Here is a 21,710-nt window from a genome sequence, read left to right on the forward strand (position 1 = left end):
ATGCTTCGCAAAACCCGTTTCAAACATATTAGAATATACAAATCGGAAATATTCAAACAAAAAAATCGGACAGAAATCCTTCCGCATTAGAATCGCTTAAAAAATTCTCACCCGTAAAACTCGGCAAGGATGAACTCCAGTATAAAAAATCGTTTAAAAATAAATAAATCGCTCGTAAGAGCATCCGTATATCTTGATGTTCAAGATTAAAAGTCGACTAACAAAAACTATTTTGTAAGAATCGTATATATTTTTTCCGGTTTTTTTACTAAAGATTTTTTATCCGACTCTAACAAAGGTCCCTGGCCGATTTTTATGCTTGAAGCTCATTTCCGCTTTTTATATACTAATATAGTCGTGATTCGTTGGTTGGTCCACAGCCTATGTACAACTAACGAATTTAATTCGCTAGTTGGACAGACTGAGAAATGTCAAAAACTCTCCAAAGAAGACATTAGTAGTGTAAAAGATTGTTAGATAGATTGTCAAAATGAATTTGACATATGATTTTGACGTTCAGATGCTTTTTAGTTGAACAATGGTCCTAACAACCTAAAAAGCGGTCCAGTTAAAAAGTGTCCAACCAGCGAATCACGACTGTATATTTGAAACGGGTTTTACGAAGCATGTTCTGTCCTTGCTACTTATATTTTTGGTAGCTTAGTTGCAGACGAGATTCCGATGTGTGCGGGTTAGGCTTCGCGATCGCGTGTATCATCGCGAAGGCCTCGGGCGTTTGACGTGTACGTTTGTATCTTCCGTGTTCTAACGTGTACGTAAGTTCGCGTGTATAAATTCTATTTTATAACCTTTCGCATATTCGAGTGTGTCCTTGGATGATCGCACGCGGACCGTGAATCTGATACTTTATTTTCGGTGTACGATTCAGATGCTAGAAGAAAGTGAGTTCATCCATATCACTAGAGTTTTCGGTGATGCCGCCATGGAGCGTGTTACTTAGTGGATATGAGATTTATTTTTGATTGGTGCAACTGAATGTATGGAAAGATTTCCGGACGCGACAAACTAAAATGTTCGCCTTATTACCGGGGTGCTATTTAGTTTGCGCTGTCGCGGACGTAGGGGTGCGTGTATTATCGTGGAAAGCGCATGCGTTCGTATGTTAACATGTTTGTCGCGTATGCTCGCGTGTATGTGAACTTCGCATGTATAAACTCAATTTTGTAACCGTGTGGGCATTCACATATTGGCGTGTGTTCTTAGATGGTCCGTCATTCTAATAGTTAGTTTTCGGTGTACGGTTCACATTCTGACAGAGAGTGAGTTACCCCATATCACTAGAGTTCCCTGCCATGTCAGCATGGGACATGGGTGTTGTTCAGTGAAAATGTGAGCTTTCTTTTTTTAATTGGTCTAATTGTAGGTTAGGTAGGTGTTAACGTTGAATTCAACTTTCCCGCCGATAACGATGAATTCAGCGCCATTACTGGCGTTGAATTTGGCGTTGATTTCATCGTCATCGTCAACGCACTTCGTTGAATTCAACGTTAGCGTTATCGTAAATTTTCGCGTTGATTTCTGTTTTTCCTCCTTTTTTCGACAGAGATAGTATATAGTGTATTCAAAGAAAGTTTAATTATATATTCAGCAACGTTTATAGAAATAGATATATTTTTTTTATTTGAAATACAAATTCTGAGATTAGATTCTGAACCACTTTTTTCACAAACGCAGAACCAAAGAAAAAGTCTGTTTTTGCACCATCGCGCGATGCGTGATGCGAAGCACGACAGAAGAAAGAATAATTAATAAAAGAAGCATCTCTAATTCATCAACTTATAATGTGTACTCACGACATATAATTTTCTGTTCGTTAACATGCATAACTATTAGTTTCTAGTTATCAAATTTTTGTTGGCTGACATTACCGATTGCTCCATTTGATGACGCCGAAGCTGTAGGGCAACATGTAGATGGCAAACATAATTATTGCTCTCACCTGATTCCTCGCGTTTAGGAAAGACTTCAAGACACCGTTCACTCGACTCAAGAACTTATCTCGGAGCTCAAGCTTGATGCCGGTGTGGCAAATCCCAAGGAGCTGCCGGAATCCGAAATACTTATACGTTCGCCACGAATCATGTCCTAAAACATGTCGCCTTCGCCGATCTTGTAGCAGCTAGAGTCGACCAATTAATCCTTTACTAATTTGATTGCTACACCCAGTCGTTCCGTCAAGTCAGCACAGATCTTGAGATCGTCCAATCGTAGAAGGTATGGGTCACCTCATCCGGTTAGTTTTCTCCATACTTTATTTAGTAGCCACTCCCGTTTCGATTGAGTGTCATATTGAAGTGGTTCATCGCCAAACAAAACCAAAGTGGGCTAAATGAATCGCCTTGGAATGTCCCCCATAAGATGCGGAGCGTTCTAGACCGCTACGCGTGTTCACAAATTCTGTGCTGCTGTTTTGTCATCCACCTCTCCATCGCCTGCCGCAGGAACCTCACAACTACAGGATCAACCACCTTAAAGCAATTGTCTGTCAGAGGTTCTGTAGGACTGATGCACGCAATATGCTTGATGATGTTTGCAATACCGTCAAACCCCTAAACCTTGGGGAGGGAGATTGAAAATTTCAAACAATTCGTAATTATTATCCCCTTTTTTCAAGAAATTTAATTGTAAAGCAAAGAAATTACATTGCCAAGTTAACGCAAACGTGCTGAGTAAAATAGCAGACTGAAATATCAGGTTTCGGAGTGGGTAATTAACCCCTCGGTTGTTTTCAAGTGGGTAGTACAACCCATACTACCCACGTAATCCGCCGGCCCTGCTGGACGGTAACCGTGGATTTCTTTTTGTCCCATTATGTTAAGAACACAGTGTATTAGATTATTGATACTTATTTGCCCGAAATACAGGAAAACTACAAGACAGAAAAATGATGCACCCAATACGCCTTTAAAAGCGTGAGTCTCTAGTCTGATCTTCACAAGTTGATCAGCGTACATGAACTGGAACCCTTCCCAAAAAAACGTATTCGGTGCATGTAAAACATTTTGTATGGTGTATGCTTTCGCGTATTTTTTATTGTTATGACTCATTACAACCTCTATACTTTGCATTAAAATAATGCCCATTTTCCTACAAATATGGGACTTTTATCCTTCATGTTTGTTTCATTTATTAATTTGCTCGATTAGATATTTGACAAAATCCCACTAATTGTAATAAATATACCTTGACTGGCGTTATGTAGCATGTTACAATATATTTTTAAATATTTGCGCGATATGAAAATTGGGTTAAGAACAGCAAATACATTCACTTTTTTTACAATTAATATGAAGAAGCGTGTTCAATTATCAAAACGTATTTGTTACTATGTAGAAAAAGTTATTCGAGAACGAAAACAAAACAAACATTATTGGTATAAGATTTCAAATGATAGATAAAAATGTTGCTAGTTAAATAGTAGACGATTAGTTAAACTTGTATGTTGTATTTTTTGGAAAATAAAACCCACTAATTCTATGCAAAGTATAGCTTGTATGTTAATGCTTGCAAGAATTCACCCTTGTTCGATTTATTGCTGATCGGCAAGGGTTTTGCATGCACATGTTGGCTTCAATACGTACACATTTTTGCTTCCGATATTTGAGGTAAAATAATTTTAGTTTAATTTTGTTGTTGTATTCTAATCATTTTTCTTTGTTTGATCATATTATTCTGCGTCTATGTTCATTTGAATTTCTATTATACTATACACATAAATAACTCGAATGTCTTTGTGAGTTTCGGACTGCTCATTCTTGCATGATTCATATTAATCGTATATTCATACCGTTCAATTATAGATTAAGATTTTTTTTAATAATAACCATCAATGTTTGCAGGAGGTAGATCTCCAGTGCAATGCCAATCGCAATCATTTTTGCATGTAGCTAAGAGTAATTAAAATTTGCGTTTATTATTTAAATACTTGATAGCGATACTAGTTATTTATGTATTTAGTTAATTAGTGTCAACAAACGTTCGTTTGAGTTTACACAATATAATAAAAAAACCGAGAGCCAATTGAAGAAATTCTTAATTGCTAAAGTGTATATAATTGACAAAATCGTCCAAACAAATAAAAATAATGTAGAAACACAACAATCACACTGTTCGTTCAAGTTCATACAATCATCTGTACGAATGAGAATCGAAGATGATAGAAATGGCAAACAAAAAGTACAATTGGTAAAAATTGTTTCGACAAATACATAAAGTAAAAATGTGTTTAAAAAATATTGACGCCGTTGGATGGCGTGTTCAGCTGTTTCGCACTCTCACGAGTGCGTCAAGAGGGGATGTTCGTCAGCTGCTTCCGGCCAAAACTTGATTACGGCTCAGTCATGTGTCGATGATGACTATTTTTAGTGTGTTCAAACAGCGTCCAATGTAGATTTTCAGAACAAGATATAGGAATAAACAGAAGGTTTGAACACCGTCATATGCGTGACTCCTGCAGATCACCATTATTTTATCGATAGTAACATCATCGACTGAGCTTTTGGGTACATTTTGCTAAACAATAAAATATAGTAGTATAAAGCCAATTAATAAACTTTTTTTTGCTTACCATCATACGGGCTTAAGTTTTGGTCATGATCTTGAGATACTCAAGTGAGTTACGCGCCGCCATCGATTGTGCATCTTTGGCCGTAGCACCGCTTCCGTGGCACACTGCAACCGGTAGTGTAGATAGCTGAACCAGACACTGGAAACGACCGCTCATCGTTTTTTCATCGATATCCACGTAGGTCACCTCGAAGCGTTGCTCAGAAGCGATGTCATGAAGCATCTGAACGAAATCGACGGTTCTATCGTTCAAGCAAGTGACCTGTGAGAAGAGCAAAATGTGTAATAGGTTAGCTGTTCTCTCGTGTTGTCCTGATATTCAATAGCATTCAATCTACTCGAATGAGGGGGGAGTGTTGCTTAAAATAAGTTCGTTAGTCTAATTTTCTTTTGGCATGACTTCAAAGTAAAAGATGCATTTGTTTGGCATAATAGTCGCTTGGAATAACAGTTATTTAGCAAATGAAATCTGCCTCTATAATTACATCATTAGCGATGCTTTTACCACCCATAGAACCAACGTCCACCGCATTGGGCTAACGTGCAATTAATGATTCGTACTGGACAAATAGCGCAACGACTACTGTTAAAATAAGGGTTATTGACATATACGAATGGAACTATATTGGCCGTCATTATGGTTCATAAAAAGCTGGATAGCAGAAGCCATTTTAAATTATTATTTCCTTAGCAGAGTGAACACATCAGTCGGAGAAATATAATTTTCATTCAATTTCGAAGCATACAATAATTTTATAAGAAACTCAGAAACTAATTCTCAGATCTTTTTTCGAAACCGATGTGGAAATCCGAAACTTCCCATGCTGTTTCGGGCAAAACCGTCAATAGGCAACACTAACAGAAAATTGAAGCTTTGTCAAATTTTAAACATAAGTTCACTGCAAATTAGTCTGTAATATCATCATTTCGATAGTTGAAACATTTTCTAGGGAGATGCTAGGTAACAGATGGAGCATATGTCCGGGAGACTGTACACGTATTAAGAGGAGACAATTTCTAGAAGCTATGATCTGGTTTATGGATTGCTGATTACGGTGCACGACATTCCACGACATTTATATCCTTGATATTATTTACTTATCTTTGTGCGCAAGCGGGTGACACAGAGATGGATCTGTTGCTGTTAAAGGTGTTGGATACTACCGATTTACTTAGCAAATGGCAAAAAAATATGTGAATTATTATTTTTTGCCATTTGCTAAGTAAATCGGTAGTATCCAACCATACATCGAGTACAACAGATAGGAGGTTTTACTTTACTATTCCCTTACTCGACATTCAATTTCTTATACCTCCCGTAGTTTTAGTCTCTTCGTACTCATTATGAATATTTTCACTTTGCGTCGCCTAGTTGATGGTAAAATGGATGTCGAACAAAATTCGTCATCGAAGACTCCAACTTCCCGTTAAAAATCATACACATTGAACATAGTCGGGCCATATCTGATCTTTTTTAGGATCAGAGATAATCCGCAATGTATTCTAAAAATTTCGATAGAGCGCAGAAATATGCATCTATGACAGATATCTCGGAAGTTCGCCAAGTTCAGAATGTTTCCAGCAACCAAATGGCATTACTGGCGACAAGTACTGTATGAAAGACTACCGCGTCTACATGCCCGCCCACCATGTTGAGATTGACGGTGTGATTACCAATTCGAGTTTTTCTTGCGTAGATCTGTTGAAGAACAAAATTAACTGGATCAAGGACCCTTTGCTATAAGGAGTTTTGGAATGTCAATATCACAGAACGGGGAAAAATTGTATGTTATTACAAACATGTATGGGTGACCTGCAGTCTGTTATTTGTACCGCACGTCATGCATTGCACTAATTACAAGAAAATGAGTCATGGTAGCCATAAGACTCGGTACGTGAGTACGTAGAGAATCATTAGGATGACTCTTGCATTGCTGGAAAGTGTGCCTATTGTGGGGAGAGTCCACATCAACTATTATATTACCTCGCGGACAAACAACGCTCGAATAACCTGAAAGGTTCCCTTCATGTATAGCAAATTTTGCAGAAATACTAATAAGAGCTCCATTATTCTCAACGAGAAATCAGTATGCTCTTGTGCATAGAATAGCATTGCACGAACACCTGCACAAATCGTAGATGGAGTTGCAGAATTGAGCATATCCTTGGCCATATCAGGCTTCGCCACAATCTACAATGACGTAGACCCGCTCATCTCCACACACCTGGCCTCGTCGTTACAAGCATTTTTATTCTATAGTAGTTCTATCATCTACTTAAGGAAAACGCTCGAAACCGAAACAGTTATCATAGATAACGGAGATATCAAAAAAGCGAAAAAAAAAGTTGGCTGGAGATTATATAAATTCATATCATACAAATCTCTGAAAAATGTTATTGCTTAATACAGGCCATATTGCAGTGATATTTAAAATAGGTACATGAAACGGTCTCACCGGTATCCAGTATGCGGAGATCATTTCTATATCCTGTAGATTGGGTGGAATCAAAAATTTCGTAAGGCCATGTAAACAAGTTTTCCGAAATATATAAAAAAAAATAGTTACATATAATAATCTATAGTCCAACATTTATATATTGAACGTGTAACGATGGATTATGTTGTGTTTTCGAAACCGAAACTCAATTTTAATTTTTGTTTTGTTTACCTTGTGCACAAGATCAATATCACACAGTGTGCACCACCCGTGAACATGTGTTGGGATTTTGCGAACCATAGCAGCACTTTTCATACCCGCCTCTGACTCTTACTGCCTCCATTGTTCTTAGTTTTTGATGAAGTGTGGTTTCTTTTGTTAGTATGTTTTCACTCTTTTCCAATCTTATTACTAGAATATCTCTTCTTTTGTAATCTTATATCCTGAATATTTTGAAGCGACTTTCAAGAACTTTGTTTGATTTAAATATGCAGTTGACACGATTTTATATGCGTTCATTAGCATTGGAAATATATCTATTTCGTTTCGTTGTCCTGCAGATTAACTTCCACTAACTGTTGTGTTACTTTACCTTGAAATACTTACTACAACCATTACAGCCTGGCGCTAGCCACGAAACCAGTGGTTCAGTCGAAATCTGAAACGAATTGCCGTTTTGCGAGGGTGGAGATACCGAAAAAAATAAGTGCCCGAGGACAGGCATGGGGGGTATCTCTACATCCCGATCGTTCCCAAGCTAAACCAGAATCCGGGCCTCCTGAAGCGGAAATGGTCGGCAATAAAAAATGTGGGATCGATCTGGAGGCCTTCCCATATCACGTTTAGCAAAAAAAAACTAAACGGCTGGCTCATGGGCATTTTCGTTTCAGTTTCTCCCCGGCGGCGGAGCCACGCAAAACGCCAACCTGGGGGCTGCAATGTGAGTCAATATTAGCGACTCGCAAAGCTCCTCGTGGCACGGTGCAATTGATTCAGCTGATAATAAGTTTATTGACAAATCCGATTACAATTAAGACAATACAATTCAAACGAACAAAAGTCAAATCTTCTTCAAAATTTTCAACGACGGAATAGGCTGGCTAAAATTTTCTAGCATCCTTTTCTGTGATGCTTGATAATCACATTGAGCTTGACCCTGTGAGGTACACAAGGATCTCATGATATATATATATTGAAAATATTTAGGAAAGTATCAAAATACGAACGAATGCACATACCTGCAGTTTGCGCAATGTTTCGCCACAGCGCGACTTCAATCCTTTGTGAAACTGCGAAACCTTCTGCCCGTGCCCGGTTGTTAGACTGGAAATGCGAGCATCTTTCAATCCGGAATAGCGTCCGGAAATGGTGGCTGCCTTCAGCTAGAATACAGAAAAAGCACACAATTCGTTTAGGAGCGATGACAACATTTAACAGCATTAACACTATTCGAACCAATCCTCTTCAGAGTTTAGCATGTTTCTGCTGAGAAAGGAAATTGGCAATCTTTCGCTAAAATTACAAATTGTGTGACTTTTGCTATATTCGAACATAAGGACTTGGCAAAATTTGCAGTTTGTCAATGTGTTACATTTTTCTGCAGTTTGGATACATTTTCAACACAAATGTAATATTAGGAAAGATCCCCAAAGACTTTTAATGGAGCAATTAATTCTCCAAAGCTACCAGTTACTAATAGGTCTATTATTTTTTAAATCATGAAACTTTCACTTAGTGTTGTCCCTTATACTACGTTCACACTACGAGCACGTTTTAACGCTATCTTGATGACATTTTTCTTGTAGCTAATTATTAAAACGTGTTTTAACTCTGTAGTGTGAACATAGTATTAGAAACGTTAGCGAAAACCTATACCATAAACTGCACGGATTGTTTAAATTTTTCGAATTTGCATATAGCAATGATCGTTTATTCATTATTCAGACATCTAAGTAAAACTATGATTGACCTTAACAATAAGGAACGAATGACCCATCGAGGTTAAAGTCCCAATAAGTAAAACAAGAATAATAAAACATAACATTAAAAATGTTTAGAAATGCAGTGGAAATTGTTCTCGAGTGGATAAAACAGTTCGAAGTGATAAAAGCGAACTAGACCGCGATTTATGAACTGAAAACCGGCCAGTGCGCGTATCACATGTCGAGTTACTAGCGACATAACCTAAAACTCAGACGGAAAAGGAAAATATCCCAGTCAAAAAAATGCGGACGAGCATGGTCAGGCAATTTAAACAGTTTGACGTTTGACTCAACTTGCCTGTGCTACTTACCCCTAGGAACAAATGCAATTTGCGAATGCGATTTAAAGGCAATTTTAAAATTTTCTGGCGGCTAAAATGGACTGTTTGTCGCGTGTTTCCAGCATGGCGGTTCATGTTTAGCTTAAGCTTAAAATTATTTTTTTGGACAATTGGCATGTTCTCGCTTGTAATTTGTTTGTTTAGTGCACTTCATTAAGCCAACGAATGTAAGAAATTGTGGGGGTAGGCAAAAAATGACGGCAGCAAATCGCCCAAATGTTGCATTTGAAATGGCCCTCTAATTGCCAGCAATTTGCTGACAAATTGAAGAGCAATAAGCGCATCCGAGTTGGCAAATAGCCGCCCGTTAGCCAGCAACTTGCCCTTTTTGACTGGGATGTAGCACATGATCCAACGAGGAGAAACCCTTCGACGAGAGCGAATATAAGTGCGAAATTATAATTTTTGGTGGAGTGCTATTAAGAAGAATCCCTTCAAATAGTGCAGGTTCAACAAGTGGAAAAATTCGGAAAAAGATGGCATAACTCCCGTCGCGAAGAAGTTCGATCGAAGCGTCCCAGTGAAATCGACAGAGCATCAAACCACGCGAACAATCCGGCAAATCGCGGAGAGTTCAATAAAAAATAAAAAGTGCGGAAAGCCTCTCGCCCATCGAAACTTCAGTATCGATCGAAAAGGAAGGATTCAGCTGGGAACCAGTACACGGCTCAAACATAGCGGTAGCGAGCGCGAAGGCTACCGAGAGGATTGAACGAATCATAGAGTGCAGGAAAAAACCCAACGGCCGTATCCAAGGCAACAAACGAAGAAAGCAGTAAAATTTCCCAAGACACTTTTTGAAGGGAAAAGATTTTGCCAAATTCTCAGAAATCACCAAACTGAGGAGGTTCCGATTCAAAGTCGAGACTGTATGACCCCAAAAACAAAACCATTATACAGTGAAGACCCGCTTTTATCAACCCCTTGGTGAATTTGGAGCTAATAAAATGGGGACATTGATAAAATCGGGACATGTATTTTTCTTTCTTTTTAATAAACCGAAGCTCTTAAAATATTCTTCTTTAGTCCCTAGATATAGCCTCATATCAGTGAAGGTGATTATTTAGTTTAAACTTCCCTTAAGGGGGTCTGACAGTGCAAAATTAAAAAAAAAGGTTGCCTATTTCGGATCTCTAATAATTCAACTTGGTTTGTCTGCTAGAGCCCATCAAACTACCAACTATCAATGTTTATATGAAGCTGATAAAATCGGGCCAAAAAGCTTATAAAATCGGGGGTAGATAAAATCGGGGGGGGGGGGGGGGGGGTGCTAAAATCGGGTGATGATAAAATCGGATCTTCACTGTATTCATTAGAGGGGTCCCCACAAGCTGCGAGAAGGTTGAAATGTTACAGAGCACACAAGTGGAACAAGGAGCAATAAAGATTCAACGAGTCAAAAGACGACAAGGCAGTAATGGCTAACTCCAGGACACCATGGACATCAAGATGACAGTTGAAGGAGCACAAGTGCCAAAATTGGTTAAAATTTTCGGCTGCAATTTTAGACCTGAGCCGCACATCTTGCTTATACACCAATGTAAAAACTGCTGGACATTCGGCTATGGAACCCAGTTCTGCACAAGATGTGCCACCTGTGAAGGTAACTATCCCACCGTGTGTTGCAACATAGACGCTAACTCGCCGAACTGCAAGCTCCAATACGAAGCAAATTACCCGTGCCCGGAAAGACAAAGACACATTCAAATACGGAAATCAATGAGTGAGAGACAAATTCCTTTCGTCCAGGTGGAAACTCATTTCTCCAAGTTGCAAAATCGGTTCACAATCTCCTGGAGGAGATGGGAGACGAACAAGACGAAGGTTCATTCCCAAGGCTCGGAGTAAACGACCGTATTTGGCTCTCCAGGAGATACGGATCCGAACGCAGATAAGCGATCTCAAGATCCAGGAAGAAGAAGAATACACGAGAACCAGCAGACCGCCACAGCAGCGTGTATAAAACTGAAAATCCAGCAGATAATGCCCAAAGGCTTTGCCTCGTTGAAACACGCGAAGAGCTCAGTTACTTCTTCATGGAAAATTCGGTAACCGTGGCACTGCTGCAGGAAATTTAGCTGAAGAAGGAAGAACCGTTTAGATTGGCACACTCTAAACTGAAATTCGCCAGACAGAACCAAGGTTACGGGCGGAGTAGGCATTGTGATGCTCGGGACGTTGGACTACAAAACGATTCAATTCAAGAGCATCCTGCATATTGATGCGGTAGGTATCAAGCTATCAAAAGGCTACTTATACTGATCTTGGTGTACGTCCCGCCGGGGCAAAACCTTTCCGGAGAAACCGGAAGGATATTTATGGAATTCTTTGAAACACTCAAAAATACGGCGATTTCTATACTGCTCATAATCGCAAGTCAGTACCATGTTCTATGGGATTCCCTATCTACATGGGACTGACTTGCGTTTATAGGCAGTATAGTCACCACCAAAGTTGGGACTAATTCGCTAAACTGCCCCAAAAGAAATCTGCTCAACAGCATCTTGAAACTCCAAATTCGTATTGCTCAACGATGGTACTCCAACGTGTACAGCAATTGGCCTCACACTACCGCCACGAGATTTTGCATCAAAAACATCCTAGGAAGTGACTCCACAGGGATTTCGGAGCAATCTCCTGTCAATCGTACTAGAAATCGGGACAAGATCCCGCTGGCATCAGGAACGGTGAAACGGGTAATCAAGAAGTAGCGGATCTAATCAATCAGAATCGTAATATGTCAACAACCCAGCGAAAGTGCAGACAATCATCGAAGAGAGAGTTAGTAAAGCCAGCTTCGTCGTCAAGGCCAAAAAGGGCAATTTCCTCAAGTACTGGTGGTCCGAGGAAATAAATCAAGCCTACAAGACCAAACGAGAAATGTTGCGAAACAAACCATAACCAACTTAAAACCATGACAATATGATTTGTCAAAACAAGAGCAATCCTAAAGAGACTCATTAGATGGGCAAAGCGAACGTAGTTTCAGGAACTCCCTTCCAGGAAGCCTTCGCCTGCGAAGATATTCCTAGCAGATGGAAAATCACCCAGATGAAACCAATACCCAAAAATAAGGGTGATCTACTAAGCCCAGGATCTAGTTGTCCCATCTCCCCAATGAATGTGAACCTCAAGCGCATCAACTCAGTAGATTGAGTGAGATAGCAGAATTACCGCAATCGCCGGGAGTATCCCCATCTGTATCACTGGCTAAGGACGTGGAATGCTATCAGCTGAGGAATGAACGTAACGCAAGGAGACTGATAAGAGCGGACTCGTTGGCTAAGGGGCAGCAGGAGTGAGAAAGCGCGGAGAAAGGAAGGTGGAACATATGATCTTCGAATACTCTAGGTTCGAAGACATTCGAAGGGGTGTGCGTGGAGTGACAGTTGATAATATCGTCGAAGTGATGTGCCACGACGAATATATCTAGGATGCTGTCAACAGAGAAGTTACGAGTATACTCTCCAAACTGTGTAGAAAGTGATGAAGGGACAATCAAAGTAACGCCACCGGCTAGAAAGCCCAACCTCAAATCGGAATTTTCGCAGTCGGGGAACTCTCCATCGGTGTCAACCTTACTGGAATCGCTGGACCTACCTCGACACCCTACCTGTTAGCTCTTGAATAGGCTAGATTCACAACCAGGGATTAGAGCGCGTAAAACATGTCGCTCCACCCGGAATCTCTGGACAGACTTCAGCACGTACTGGCTGACCCGTTGAATAGGCTAGGTCCACCGCCGGAGACTAGATCGGGTTGAACTGGCGTTCTACGCTTAATTGTCCTATGTATATAGGAAATCCTATAGAACATGGGACAAATATGCTTATAACGGCAATGAAGCGGGGAGCAAGATGGCTTACGAGAACGAATACCGGTTTCGGGAGAAATCTAGCGCCGGGTTCACAGCCGTGGACTATCCGACTATATCGTAACAAAAATGGAAGCCAATTGCCTCACGGACATCGGTACCGAAGGAAATTCCGCAGCCAGGTATCTTTCATCTTGTGGTAGGGTGAGTGCACCGCGGGGGACTCATAGAATCAACAGCTAAACGACTCACTGAGACAAGAGCTAAATGCCGACATCATAGATGCAGACGGAAAGCAAGAGAAGACTGGAGAGTTGAATGGCTCAATGGTCGAGTCGTTTCATGAATCAAGGGCGGTTCCGAGATAGCTGCGTAAAACTCGCGAGCAAAAGAAAGAGACGCGACGAAAGCTATGTAGTACTTTGATGTAGTACTGTGTGGGAAAAGGGCAGGAAGAGTAAGAAGTGTTTTAGTGGTTAGTCCCGCACAGTGCCAATACACTAAAAGCCAGGATTTTGAAGCTTTTAAATCTTACTATAAAAAAAACCTGTTTTAATCCACCTAGTGATGCAATTGTCCCTTTCTCATTTATCCAAGCTATGATTTAATGGCTGGTTATGTTCAATATAACATTGTGGAAATATCTATTACATTCTTATTACACTTGATGAGCATATATAACTGCACGACTGTCACGAACCTGATAAGCAACATGTCGATACTGACACACAGAATTTAAGGGTCCCATCGTAGCTTTGTAGGAAGCTTATAATAATTTAAATTTATTTATTACTTATTGCTAGAAAAAATGCATTTATAAATTGTTTTATTAAAAAAAATGTTAACCAATTAACTAAAGGAATAAGCTCGATTGGTGGTGAACGAAGTTTATATTAAAAATTCTCCTATTTTATTTTTTAAAATTAGTTTCAATTTTGCTTGGAAACGAGTGCGACATGTTATTTGCTTTAAATCAGTAGGAAGCTGGTTGAATAACTTAGGTCCGATGAAAGAAATGCGTCTTTGACCAAGGTTCGTGGATACTCTGGAGTATAATAAATGATTGGCTTCTCTAGTGCTGTGAGCTCGAATGCCTGTTGTAAATTCTAGATTATTATGAGCAATAGTATTATGCAAAGCATTGTGGATGTATATTATTGTTTGGTAGTTAGTCAACCCAAGCAAAGGTAAAATGCTATGGGCATTATTATTGTATAACAAAATAGTAGGGTACATAATTGGTTTTTTATAAATAATTTTAAGACATCTGTTTTGAAGCGTTTGTAGCTTTTTCAGATTCGAAATACTGGCACGGCCCCACACAGATACAAGGTAGTTCAGCAATGAGTGGATGTGCGCATAATAAAATTTTATTTCAAATGAGCTAGAGCTTGTGCGACCACCCCTGGCTGCTACTCCGTTATCGATGTGGTCTAGCTGAAGTCGCACAGAGAATAAAAGGATAATTATGCTTAAGATGTTTCGCTACTACATCTTTCAATGTGCAACTACTCCTGGTAATCCTAAAGTGTTTATTGATCAATACCGTTGCCGGTCAAGCCCGAACGTAGATCGCAGAAGGAAAGGGAGGAATTGTTGGTCCGATACTTGCTTTTGATAGAGGCCGTATATACTACTGCGCACTCCACAAGTATCATATTTTTGTTAGTAATGGGATTTTCGATTGATGTGCACCGGTGTTAGGTATCTCATACATAGAATGTGTATGCAGGTTCATTTCAAACGGTTAAGTAGTTTTTGAATGACAGTTAACACCACAAATCGTGTTTTTTACAGAGACATTCTACAAAAAGCTTCGTCACAGAGTCGCTTGTCGATATTTTTGCATATACAAATTACATAATGTTATTGAAATAATACATTATAATGTACAAAAGTTATGAAAAATTGATCACGCTTCGCCTTAATTGCTAGAAAAAATCGCAAGTGTTTTTATTCACGCTGAATCCCTTACCCGCCCCCTAAACGACTAGTAAATACATTTTTCCCGTTTCATCGCAAATATTTTACAAAGTACTGAAACAATTCACTGAATCGATCAAAAAAGTCAAATCCGTTTAGTGAGTGAATCGGACACGATTCACTCTCCAAACTGAATCGTTTTGCCCATCTCTAATGTGTACTGATCAACTAGATTACACCACACTGATGCGTCGAAGACGAAACAAGCTCAAGTTACAGCTATTGGGGTGATCTGCAAACATGTTTTAACCGTTCTCAGTGAGATAAATGAGGAACCGAAAATGAAAATCGCAAGGACAGAACATGCTTCGTATAACCCGTTACAAATATATTAGAATATAAAAATCGGAAATTAACTTCAAGCGTAAAAATCGGATGGAGATCCTTCAGCATAAGAATCGCTAAAAAATGTTAACCCGTAAAACTCGGCAAAAATGATCCACCAGTATAAAACTCGGTTGAAAATAAATAATTCGTACGCAGAAGCATCCGTTTATCGTGATGTTCAAAATCAAAAGTCGGCTAACAAAAACTACTTTGTATGAATTGAAAATATTTTCTACCGGTTTTTATACTGAGTTTTTTTTTATCCGACTCTTACAGAGAAAAGTCCCGGTCCAATTTTGATGCTTGAAGTTTATATCCCGTTTTCAGACTATATTTGAAACAGGTTTTACGAAGCCTGTTCTATCCTTGCGTCCTTTCGGTCGCTCATATATCGTCATGCTTAAAAAATATTTGTTTCGGTCGACCTCCCTCTCTAATTCTCAACCCTGAGAATACCCATCATAACCTTAAATTACCTCTTCATTTCCCTCCTCGTCGAGCATCTGCATGATCTGGTTCGGTTCCAACGGTTGGTCCTGTAGCCTCTGCCACATTCGCTGAGCCGCCTGTCGTTTGGCAATTTTCTTGCTCTTACCTTTGCCGACCTCACGGTACTTCAATACCGCACAAGCAATGGTAAACTGCCGTTCATGGGGAAGACCAACTTCCATCTCCGTTTCATAGGTTGGCGGTGGCCAACGGCGAGCCATACACATTTCCTGCAACCACCCGATAGGATTACCCGTCGGTTCATCATCGCCATCGGCGACTTGCCTGCCAATTTAAAAACAATAATCATTCAAGTATCAACTACTGTACATTTAAATAACGCACTCTAACGACTTTATGCTTATCCCTCCCGCCGGAGGATCACTGAAAGATATACCGGTCAGTTTATCGATCAACGCCTTTGCCGCCGCATGTTTTGCTTCTTTTTTCGACTTCCCGGTTCCCATAGCTGATAAATGATAGTTGAAATTATCTTGAATGAAAAAAAAATTTCGACCATACCATCTTTGTCCTGATAAGACACCCGATAGCGAAAGGTTGGCTCATGAACCGCTCCTTCCACCTGCATCAGATCGTACTGTGGTGTTATTCCACGACGACTTAATAATTCCTGCAGCAGTGAAATTGGTGTCTTCATGTTGTTGGACCCAGTCAACTCCGTCTTAAGAGCTTCTTCGATGGGAAGAGCATCTTGGGCTCCAACATTATTCTTTTTTACACCTCGAGACTGGCGTTTCGGTTGGTTCGTCGGTTGACCCACAGGAGGGTTCTCACCGGCAACTATTCCGTTCAAATCTTCTGCTGGAGGTAAATCCATTGTGCTTTTCTGAAAGTAGATGACAATCATGTACAATTTGATTACATCAAACATCAACTCGAATTCTTGGGTTCTGAATGTAATTCTACTTGGACTTTTCAATCGAATCCAAATTTGATTCAATGAATTTAAGATAATGTCCAATAGCCGTTTATGAGCCTAACGGTATAGCTGAAAAGGCGTCTGCACAAAAAGATCTGACACGCATTTACATTACCATGCCTTACCGGTACAAATACGCAGCATACTTCATGCGAATTAATTTAATTTTAATTTGTAGTTTTATTGCGTACGAAAATTTGTTAGTTTACACTGTACATCAGGTCAAGGAAAGTTTAATCAATACCGTTTAACACATATGGTCCTCGATATATGCTAAAAAAATTAAAAACTGCAAATTTGCCTTCCTACGACGTTGGGAATTTTTTTTGGGCCATAGAGATTGAGGAAATACACATACCATAATTTGTTATCTGTAAGTCAATATAACTAGTATGGGAGCTAGCGTTTCCCAAAATGAAATTTAATGATTCCGGCTCCGCCATGATGTGATTTCAATAGCAACTTATGTTTCAATTCTTTCGTTGTACCGGTACCTACCTTTACAGATATATCTGCGTACAATTGAAAGATAGCTGTTCAAGATATGCACTTTTTGATAGTTATATTGTATAAAAAAAATATGTATAAAACACGAAAAAACACTATTTTCACTGCTGAAGATTTACTAGCGACCAAATGGCAAAAAACGTATCTGGAAAATTCAATTCAGTTTCAGAAAGCAGAAGGAAAATGACAAGCCGAGTGTTCAGCAGGGCTACAATTTGCGATTTCAATTTTCAATTTTAGTACAAAAAAACCACTGATACAAAATTCATCAGTTCATTTGTATATATATATATATATATATATATATATATATATATATATATATATATATATATATATATATATATATATATATATATATATATATATATATATATATATATATATATATATATATATATATATATATATATATATATATATATATATATATATATATATATATATATATATATATATATATATATATATATATATATATATATATATATATATATGTTGGTGATCCTGCTTTCCCTCAAGTAAACTGCATACCCTTAGCTCTGATGGTAAAATTGTTGTCATAACTGTTTCAATGACTGGTAAGTTCACGTTTCGGATAGCCGTCAATATAATGGAATAGCTGGACTACTGCGTTTGTGTAAAGAAACGTTATTGAAAATAATTTTATTTTTAATTGCCCAATCCAATTAATAATTACTGATAGATATCAATACATACGGCAAACTATCAAAATGTTTTTAAAATGTTTGGTTTTACGTGAGTAGTAACCGTGGAAACAACCAATTTGTTTATAATTTTTCAGTGCAGTTAGTTTTGTAACTATTTCATCAAAGTGTACTGTCACTTTGACACTGTACTATTTTAGTTTACCGGGTTGTTTAAAACGTTTCCTCGAAAAATCGTTAGAGTATTCCGTATTAACATATTTGCATTTGGTAACGGTTTGCCCAAATTTTGACAGTTTTCTTATACGCCCTAATTATTAGGTCTTCACTTTATGACGGTCTTTTACTTAAAGAGACCTTCTTTAATTCGCATTCCAATTTCTAAACTCCTACATTAGAAATGGCGGTTATATAATGACATTTCTTAATCTCAAAGCGATCGGACCGACTGATTGAATATTTCGATCCCTACAACTCTTCACCCTTTAGTTTTTGTTATGAATTGAAAAAGCCAAATTATTATTCATGACCAAATAAGCTTATAACTAATTCAATATTAAAAATTATTGGAAAGTTTAGAAGAACAAAAACAAATCTTTATCGAACACATTAATTATAAATGTAATCTTCGCAGCGCTTGATTTTCTTGGTTCTCGTTAATCTCTTTACTATGGGCCACGAAACGCCTTCGCTCTGGATCTTTTGATGTATTCCAGATTACAATTGGTTCAGATCTTCCATGTGATGATCTGTACATAGAATTTGCTGGACTGTAAAATTAATAATTACCGAAAGCTTTATTGCGAGGTGATATATCCATAAATGTCATTTTAACAAAATTCGCTCTTGTATCCAAAAACCGTTAAATCCCGTAAATCTAAAGACAACAAGCTTTCATCGTTGCCAGATTCCTTTTGTATGCTTTTCGCAATTGCCGAAAAGAATTGTACCTCAAAGATCGCACCTCAACCATGAATTTACAATGCAAGCTGCTTTTAGAAATAAAATTTAATTTTTATTCATGTCTCAATACACATAGTTATATCGTCACTCAGGACTTTTATTCAATTTGTATGGAAGGTTAATGTGTGTGCCAAGTAACCAGAATAGATTCAGCAGCATCGTTTTCCATCCTGTTTGAAAATATAATGAACGCTCATGATTGGCAGAACGATCAATCAGAAGCTGGTTCGATATTAAGGTTAGGATTGGATCAAAATAGCTACGCGATTGCGAGGGGCAAGAACTAGCAGGTTTGAGTGCGTCGTATTGAAAATTTAAAAATACTCCCATTGTACTTATAATATACTTAATGCAATTAATGTCGATGTGGGCAGATCACTTGTGATGAATTTTTTAAAATCAGCTAAATGCATTTCTTTCCATCAAAATAGAAATTCATAATGTATTTTGCGTTGCGTGCAATATATTTTGCGTTGCGTGTAAGACGTCAAAACCCTACAAAAAATTAGCCCTACATTCAACAAAACGTCGAACAAAGTGAATCAGCGTAGGACGTTTGTTAAACAAACTTTTCTGCGAGGGAGTGCAAAGTTGATGCAAAGATGGAAATTAAATGCATTTTTTCTAATTTGATGCAAATTTGTTATACATTTCTAGAGTGATCTGTCCCTAGATGTGTACGTACTTAAAGTATTTGAAGTACATCTTGAGAGTAATTAAAATACTTTGCGTATTTAAAGAACGAACGCGTGGTACTTAAAATCGTTTCAGTAAAGTACAATAAATTTGACGTGCACTTTTTCAAATCTTTGCTGTACTTAATGTACTTTATGCCCGCATAAATAAAATTTTTATCTGGAATCCTCCATATTATACAAAAATCATAAGTGCTATGGTAATCACATACGTTAAGGTCTATTTATGATATTACGATAAATGCGTTTTCCTGTAAAATTATATGAAATTATAGAATGAAGATACGAGTTATTGTTACAATATAGGGAATAGTTATAATGTAATATTGTATGTTACAAAAGAGCTGAGGTGCTTCCGCAGAATTATTAAAAAATATATCGAAACGATTTGAATTGAAGTCACAATGATGGTAGTCGTTTTCATATGGTTCTGTAAGGTTTGCTTTAAAGAAAAACGTGTATCGTTACAATTTCCTTACAAAGTTACCATAATGTTCACCTCAAGTCGAATCGTTTGGTTACAGTTTTCAGTAATCCTTTATATTAAATTGAATGTGTTGTTAAAATGAAATAACGAATCTTTGTTTATTGCACATATTTATTGGGAAAAAAATAATAATGTATCCACGGATAAAGTGCTTTAATACTTTATTATTATTTCTTACCAAGTGGAAATCAGATTATTTAGGTTGGATAAAATTCCAAATTTAATTTTTGGCGCACAGGTTTCGTTTTTGGACAAAATCTAAAGCTTCATACCTTTCTGTAAATGGTGAAATGAATCCACAAGGCATTCAATAATGTTTTACTCAGCGAAGGTCGATTAGATTAATTCACATTTCATCTATAGCAACAATTTGTTTATAAGCACATTCAACAAGTTTCGTATATGGCAAAATATATCACATCGTAACACTGCCATTTAAGAAGTTCTGTTAGTAGGAAGGAGCTTCACGAATTTAGGATGAACTTCTAAAGAAGGGCTAACACCATATATTGCAGTCCTAGCAACTCAAGAATTTCAAATCCTCCTCTAATACCCGAGCTTATACCTTTTTCTTAAGTGGATCAATGTAAATGTAAATGTCTTTTTAACAACGTAAGTACACAGCTGCCGGAAGTTGCTATACACCTGTCAAGACGAGGAGAGATGGTCAATTCTAATAACGGATGCATCATCCAGATTCTCGATTTGCCTAACCAACCAGATTCAACGGTTTATATATTATATATGAATGTATTGTATCAAACACACAACTCACCATCACCGAAAGGCTCGCAAACGTCCTCTTAAACCAATTCAAGGAAAATTAAGGGAAAATTTGAATTGAAGTTCCAACCATATACGTATGATCCGTAGTTATTCAGCTCTTACAATCATGGTCATTCGTAATCATCAGCAGTTTATTAGTATATGGCATGTCGATTTACCCTCTTCCTAAAGTCGATTGTGGCTAGATTATTATGAAGACCAAAATACGTTCCTCAAGATTACAGAAATAGCTCAATTGGTAAAAGCGGCAGTAGCACCACCATAAGATGTCAACAACCGAACATGGAGGATGGCATGCAATCAAATCACAGATTACCATAAATCGATAGAATAAAAAACGTTATTCGAACTGATGAGGGGGGAGGGGGAAGAGCGGGTGAATCAGAAAAAAAAACATTTATAAAGTTCTTTTTACATCTGCCGCATTTGATAGTGTCGATAAAATAGTTTATTATACACACTCATCACATTTTGCCCATGGCATAGTGTCGCTCGAAAACTATAACTGTACTATTCGAGAAATGGTTATCTGTGGTCGCAATACACCAAATGATCGAAACGATTTGTGATATGGTACCATGTTTGTTTTGCGGCACGATTTGTCATATTGTAAAAAAAAAACATTAAATGAATTGTGTATAGTGTAAGATTATACTAATCGCAAAACATGGTGAAGAAATGTTTATGGTAGAATGTTTAATGT

The 21,710-nt window shown here is 38.0% G+C and overlaps 1 protein-coding gene across 2 annotated transcripts; it reads right to left on the minus strand.

Moving 5' to 3' along the window:
• Nucleotides 1-2,851: 2,851 nt before the first annotated feature.
• On the minus strand, nt 2,852-17,573 carry LOC131680926 (interferon-inducible double-stranded RNA-dependent protein kinase activator A homolog). Of its 2 annotated transcripts, XM_058961643.1 has the most exons (7): nt 17,400-17,573; nt 16,484-16,808; nt 16,307-16,430; nt 15,949-16,246; nt 8,264-8,407; nt 4,589-4,849; nt 2,852-4,533 (listed from the first exon to the last, which is right to left on the minus strand). In XM_058961643.1, the coding sequence occupies exons 2-6, from the start codon at nt 16,797-16,799 to the stop codon at nt 4,601-4,603; spliced, it is 1,131 nt and encodes a 376-aa protein (XP_058817626.1). In that variant the 5' UTR covers nt 16,800-16,808; nt 17,400-17,573; the 3' UTR covers nt 2,852-4,533; nt 4,589-4,600. The 2 variants fall into 2 exon arrangements, with proteins under 2 accessions (XP_058817626.1, XP_058817627.1); XM_058961644.1 differs by lacking the exon at nt 8,264-8,407.
• Nucleotides 17,574-21,710: the final 4,137 nt, after the last annotated feature.

Source organism: Topomyia yanbarensis, chromosome 2 (assembly GCF_030247195.1).
Source record: "Topomyia yanbarensis strain Yona2022 chromosome 2, ASM3024719v1, whole genome shotgun sequence".
Classification (NCBI taxonomy): Eukaryota; Metazoa; Arthropoda; class Insecta; order Diptera; family Culicidae; genus Topomyia; species Topomyia yanbarensis.